Raw genomic sequence first — 7156 nt, forward strand, 5'->3', positions numbered from 1 at the left:
ATACCCACACGCAGCTGGTTGAGTGCTTGAGTGCTTGTCTATCTAAACGTGCGCTCACGCTGGCCTATATCATCGGACCGGCGGAACTTGCCCAATCGGTCCGACATTATTCCTTATCACTAATTAACGTCGGTCTTGGCGTCAGCTGACTGACCCGGTTAATAGACTGTTCCCTTTAGGCCGATTTCCCTACACCAAGAAAGGATTATCCACGCCTAAGACCCCACCTGCACTGCATTGAATACAAATTATAATTGGGTAAAGTGTAGATAGATTGCCTAATTACCAAGCCTGAGTCCAAACCTTTGTTGGAAGGCAAGCTATCTTCGAAGCTGCCAAAGAAATTGGCTCGGAATAGGATTTACTAATATCCGTCCCGAACACCAAAACAGACATAACCATGGGAAAGGCACCTAGCGATCTCCTTTCATTATTGCACATATTGAATGACCTCAGTACACCTCTACTACCCTCCATTATCTTGCAATTTCGGGCTATCATCTAATCACTAACATCTGCTTGTGCTATCGAACGTTGTTCAATACGAGCTGAAAATTGTCGGTACGCCTGCCAAACTGGTTTGACATCAACACTCCTTCACACGCGTCTTGCAGATTCCATGGCCAGCAACGATATTCCAGATTATAAGAAACTCTTTCTGGAGGCGGAAAGGCAACGGAAACAAGCAGAGGAGGAACGAACGCATGAAGCAGAACTAAGGAGACAAGAAGAGGAGCTACGGAAACAAGCAGAGGAGGAACGAACGCAAGCAGAGGAGGAACGAACGCATGAAGCAGAACTAAGGAGACAAGAAGAGGAGCTACGGAAACAAGCAGAGGAGGAACGAACGCATGAAGCAGAACTAAGGAGACAGGCAGAGGAACAAAATCGACCAACAACCTTTAACGAGCTCATTCGATATGGTCACAATATCGTCGCTAGATCATTGAGAGTCGCAAACCAATCTCGCTGCACTTCAGGGAAAATCTCAGCACCAATCGGGAAAAAGTGCCCAGTAAAACTGCGCCCATGGACGGAATGTCAAACCCAGCAGGAGGACATTTATCACTCTGTTTGCAACCATCTTGGATCGACTGGGGATACAGCACGTCGGGCTTTCCCACCCCTCGTTGCGCTGGAGTATGAGGGACAAAATGTCAAAGAGAGACCGATAAGCAGCGAACGGGACCTTGAGGGCTATGAGCGATCTGCTGTTGAAAATTATGTACAGAACATAATTGCAGAGCTTTGCAAGATACCTACCGCTCGAGATGAATTCCATTTGGGTGATGGAGTCCAGTTCAACAGCCATGCCAATAGCCTTGATTTACAGACAAACCAACCATCAAGATCCGAGTCTTCCGGGCCTGATCAGTATTGCATACACCGCATTGACGACGGTACTAGCACACTTCTTACCACAGTTGAGTACAAGCCTCCCCACAAGCTACCGGTTGAGAGCCTTCACAACGGTCTTAAATCCATGGACTTCTGGGAACAGGTGGTCAAGGCTCACAGTGTCCCTAATACCGAGGACGAGAAAGCTGAAAGGATCATTGGATCGGTGATTGCCCAAGAGTATCATGTGATGATCCAGGAAGGACTTGAATATTCATATGTGACCAATGGGCTTGCATTAGTCCTTCTGCGAGTCCCCTATGAAGAACCAGGCACCCTGTGTTACCATCTGTGTGAACCGAACGAGGAAGTGAACTCAGAAGATGAACAAAGTTTTCTGCAGCCAACAACGGCCATCGCCCGGGTATTGTGTCTATGTCTGATGAGTTTTCATTCACGTCTCCGCGATCAACAGTGGCGAAATGAAGCGCAGGCACAGCTCCCTATCTGGAAGTCTAGCTTTGACAGCACTCGGTCTCCAGTCTCTGAATCTGAATCGCCACAAAGTACCCCGAATTCAAAGCACACTTATTCTAGCCCCAAGTCCACCATATCTGAGTTTCCGCCGCCGTCATCATCCTCAGCAGAATCCTCTACCGCTGAGGGACGCCGAGCGCCAACCCGGTCTCAGCCTGGCTGCTCACCTTTTACCGCAACACACTATGATGATTCCTCAGATCCTGATTCGGATTTTGAAGCTTCAGGTCAACGAAAACGCGGTTTTAGCGAGGTTAGTTCATCTCCGCCAGTTCAACGAGTGGTGCGCCAGGCGACTTCATCACAGATTTCAGACAGCCGACATGGGCAGCATAATGCACGCTTTTGTACACAACGGTGTCTACATGGCCTGCAGCAGGGTGGTCTGCTCGATGATGCCTGCCCGAATGTGATGCTCCATAAACAGGGCGGAGACAGTAGGCGACACGCCATTGATCCCACAACTTTGGTGCAACTGGTGAAGCGACAGCTGGATGACAATATCGACCGGAACTGTACGCCAATGGGAGGCTGTGGAGCATCAGGAGCGCCGTTCAAGGTCACCTGTGCTGCATATGGGTACACTGTTGTTGGAAAAGGCACGACCTCCTGCCTGTGGCGGGAGCTCTTGCGCGAAGCTGAGGTATATCGTTTCCTGCAGCAGGCTCAGGGTTCTGCAGTTCCTGTTTTCCTAGGAGCAATTGACCTGGAGAAGACCTACTTCCTCCATGGGGCTGGGGCAATTCGGCATATGCTACTTATGGGGTGGGGTGGGAAGCCTATCAGCAGTATCGAGAATATGCCTTCTTGTCCAGAATTCAATAAGGAAGAGTTGAATCGTGAAATCTCGAAATCTGTAAAGAAGATCCGCTCTCTCGGAGTTTTGCATGAGGACCTTCGACCGGATAATATTCTATGGAACGCTGAGCTGCGGCGGGTCCTGATTATTGATTTTCATTGGGCTAGATTGGACCGTCGACCGAAGAGAAAGCGGATGGTTTCATGCGGGGCAGAAGCACATCGGCCAAAACAACTTCGTACTATTTACTAATGATAACTGTACATTATTAGGGCATTCATTTGAAAAGATCTGTTCCTGGGGTGTTTTGAACCGGAGTTTTTTGCCATGGGATTTATTATTTTTCTTACGATGACTGGCGCCTTGGAACGCAAGTTGATGAAGGCTGTAATCTAATCTAGTCAATTACTCTGTTAAAGAATCCTAAAGTCCGCTCTGGGGTCGAATAGGCTATATCAGTCGTGGCTAGTCTATTATTTACCATCTGAATTTCGACATGCATGCCCTCAAGTGGAATTTGCTAGGGATAGGACGGTTGGCATGGGTGGACAACGCCGAAAAAGGATTAAGATTCACTGATTTGCCGATGAAATGGACCGATGTAAGGAAATCAATTGGTTTGGTGTTCTGTACCCATATTCCGCAGGATCTATGCACTGACCTCAAGAGTCATTCGCCTTGCGCTGGTTGTCGTAATAGCATTTTATCCGAGCCCTACAGTGTTTGCGGCGTAGTTGGTGATCCGTCTGGAACCACCACCCGGACGGTGGAGACACTAATGTCAAATCTTTAAATATAGATGTCGAGCAGTTCAGGCAAGGATTAGCCCAACATACTTCCGACAGTATAGGCAGGGTGCCTCGTGTAGAGCAATGGAAAATGAGTGGGGAAGTGCCCTCGGCTGGGCGTGTTTTTCACTAGGCCCTCGCAGGGTATAAACGAACGCCGTTGTGCCCAGTCAGACTCGGATATAGATAACAAACCTACAACTCGATATATCAAGTCTGATGTTTTTCATGACATATAAACCAGCCATGGTGTCTCTGCCTATGCAGCAGATTGACGGAAAATGCGTCGATCAACAAAAACTCATGTCCCTACTCCAAACCATCTATGGCATTTCAAACGAGGGCAAGAATAATTTCTATGTCAAGGTAAGAAGCCTTATATCGTACGACTTGGATGTGGGAAGTGAACTTATAGAAAGGCTGAGTGATCCAAAGAAGAAAGAAGATACTCGATCTGGCGCCATTCCTCCTCATCAAGTTTTAGGTCTCGAAGGCGATATTCGGAGCAAAACTCATTAAATATGGACTGCAATCGCTTTGCACGACGAAGCATTAGGAATGTGGAATTCCAGCGAGTCTTTACATCTTGAATCGGAACTAGCTTTGGCGAGCCAGTTTGGAGATTATAGAATGCTTCGCGGCGTTGAGGACTTGCATTAATGTAGATTGCCAAGTTGCGAATCTAGGATCAGAGAGAGTTAGGGATATAAGGTATATTTGTAGTCTCGTAGATTAATAAATTGTATAGCTCACCTTGTTCAGAGTATCCACAATTTCCCGTTTTTGTTGCCTTGCGCTCGTATGAACTGATTGAGACCGAGCTTCGGAGCACATCTCAACGGTCTCATTTCTCGGATTGGCTTTCATCTGACCAAGAAGCTGTTTGAGACTGAGTTGGATAACATGGGCGATGCATGGAACCCGGATAATAGAAATGCCATCATCAAGACCAAGTAACTGGACAGATTCTCGAATGCTTGACATCAATGTATTATTATTCGACGCATTATCAGTGGTAATTGTCAGTACTCGGTCAGCAATCTGATGCTGCTGGAGTAGATCCAGAAGTACAGCACTTAGATTCACCCCGGAATGTGTTCTGTGAAGCAGCTCGAAGCCAAGCAATATCTCTCAGTAGTTCCAATCGTCATCTATAAAGTAGCCCGTAACTGCCATAAATGCTTGTTGAAATGGAGACGTCCAGCAGTCAAGGGCAATGGAGAGCTTTGTACCTACAGGAAGTCTCTGAAGGATATTTTGCTGACGTTCCTGGACAATACTTTTCAGCCATCGGCCAACTGTCCTTGCAGAGGGAAATTCAGGCAAAGAAGTGGCTAGATGAGATACTTGTATGAACTTTTGGAACTGCAGATGCTCCACAATCTGCAATGGCAGCTGTAGAGCAGCAATGGTGTTGATGAGCTCTTCTTCCCATTCTTCTCTACTTACCGGGCGATTACTTTTCGAAGATTTGCTAGCCTAGCTATTTTTAATACAGAACATTCTAATGCATGGTGGACTAACCTCATCTTGCATAAGTTGTTGAATACTAGACTGCTGAGTTGGTACAGCAGCTCGTCGACATTTTTCTCCCTTCAAATGTCTACCCATCGAGTTGGTCCCTCCTTTGGTATGTCCGGGATGATTGAATATCTTGCCGCATCGTTGACATTTCACTTTTGGGAAACCATCAGTAACAGAGGCAATCTGATCAAAGTGCTTCCACACTTCAGATAGATGCCCAGTTCGATCCCAGTTGAACGTTTTTGCCCTGGGGCTTTTTCCATATATTGTTTGTAGCCACCAATTGACAAACACCTCCTTATTCATGTTGGTATATAGGATGAATTCAGTCAAACGATCGGGTCGAATACGTGAGAGAATTGAAGGGATCGCAAGTGAGTGAGAAAAGTCGGAATCCGGAGGGGATATAAGTAACTGCTGGTCGAGATTCGGCTGAGAAGTAAATCGTGTAATACTGTCGGAATTGGCATGGGACGAAGAAAGAGTCTCGGTTAGAGTGGCCTCAGTAGGTTGCGGGTTGAATGCAGCTATAGGGTCACCCTCATAGAGAGATGAGGAGTAGATATCAGACTGTTGAGACATATGAGCACAACCGAATAGTCTTGCGTGTGAAGGAAAAAAAATTGAAGGACTTATCAAATTTTCTCTGGTGAAGGAAGCGAGTTAAGCATATCGGTGTCTGTTCATCCCAGGGCTGCAGAGGGCAGTGCCCCGGGCTATCTGTTCTCCAAGATATTCGTGAGATAAGAGTCTTGGGATCCCCCAGCATTCACGGTTTTTTTTCAAGAAGAGTTGCGCTCTGCGATATGATAAATATTAAATCAAAATACTAAACTGTCCATCAATGGTTTGAAATCGGTGAAATAATTAAGGAATAAGGCTTTAACTGTTGATGCTCTTGATCGAACGATGGTGCTATAGACCTCTGGTGCTCAAGTATATATTTCCGGCACGAAGTTAGATATTCACACCATTCTAGTAAACAAACGGCCACCAACACAATCTACCTCTCAGAGCTAGGAAGTATCTAGTAGAACGAAATATGCAGAATCCAAATACAAGCACGGTCTATTCAATTTCAACGCGGAGGTAGATAAATATCAACACCCAGGATGGAACGAAACTGGAACAAGCGTAAAATACAAGTAATTTAATGTATCAGCTGAATCATCAAGTTATGCTTCCCAATTAGGAGAATTGTGTGCGTATAGCTCACCCGAGGTGCGCGAACAACCCAAGCGAGGTACACCCCAAACACGTGATGCCAAGGCCACTTATTAAGCAGGAACCGCCCAAGCGAGATATTTCGTTAGGTATTGTATTGAATCCAAACTTAACATTATATTCTCCTCTCCGCGTGATGCAGGAGGACACCAACTACTTGCCAAAGTTTTATTCATAGTATTATCTTTACAATCGTAAAGTAGTTGTCAAGTAGTTGTCAAGCAGTTGATTTTACTATGGTTGGGACCGCAATATATATTTTCACCCCGTATGTATAGTGTGATTATGTGGTATATACACTCTTTGCCAGAACAGTTATCAACTTAATAAGGAAACATTTAATACTCCTGTCCTGCATAAATAACATATATATATCAGAATATGTCCGATTTCGTCCTAAAGGCCAGCCAGCAAATAGTTTTTAAGCAGTTGCTAAGTAGTTGCCAACTAGTTACCAAGTGGTTGTTGGCTTACAAATTTCGTAAGCCAGAAGCTCTAAGTTAACGCTCAATCCTCCGTCTGGCGGAAGTACCAACAATACCACTTCTAAACAAGCCAGTAAGCGATTGGAATGCGACAAAAAGAACTGTCTAATAGACATATAATCACCCTAGAAGTGGTTTGGGTTCAATAAGACTTACATTATTCGACAGGGCAGCCATCTTAAAGAGATTAGTGGTTGGTGTGTGTGTGTGTGTGTGTCTATTTTACGTCGAGGTTCGGGCCTTTCCACGCGTCCTTGGGAACCTCGGAAGCGGAAAAACCCTGGTCCCGGTGCGGGACATACGACGGGCAGATCGAGACTGCCTGTCACCTAGCTAAACTACCATCTATCATCTATATACAGGTAGCCTCCCGCGCGGGGGGCTGCTTGGGTTTTCATGACTGTCAAAGCAGCAAAATTGCGCGTATTGGTTTGCAACAAAAGAAAAAGCATGAACGTGAA

General features: G+C 45.8%; 1 protein-coding gene across 1 annotated transcript; it reads left to right on the forward strand.

The window, feature by feature from the left end:
- The first annotated feature begins 303 nt into the window (after window positions 1-303).
- On the forward strand, window positions 304-3075 carry ASPGLDRAFT_51687 (uncharacterized protein). Its single transcript, XM_022547585.1, has one exon. It carries the CDS (start codon window positions 620-622, stop codon window positions 2924-2926), a length of 2307 nt encoding a protein of 768 aa, XP_022397153.1. The 5' UTR covers window positions 304-619; the 3' UTR covers window positions 2927-3075.
- Window positions 3076-7156: the final 4081 nt, after the last annotated feature.

The sequence above is a fragment of the Aspergillus glaucus genome (assembly GCF_001890805.1).
Source record: "Aspergillus glaucus CBS 516.65 unplaced genomic scaffold ASPGLscaffold_24, whole genome shotgun sequence".
In the NCBI taxonomy this organism is placed as follows: Eukaryota; Fungi; Ascomycota; class Eurotiomycetes; order Eurotiales; family Aspergillaceae; genus Aspergillus; species Aspergillus glaucus.

Excerpts from the sequence above, each read along its gene's own strand:
- ASPGLDRAFT_51687 (XM_022547585.1), top strand. The coding sequence starts at position 620 with ATGGCCAGCAACGATATTCCAGATTATAAGAAACTCTTTCTGGAGGCG.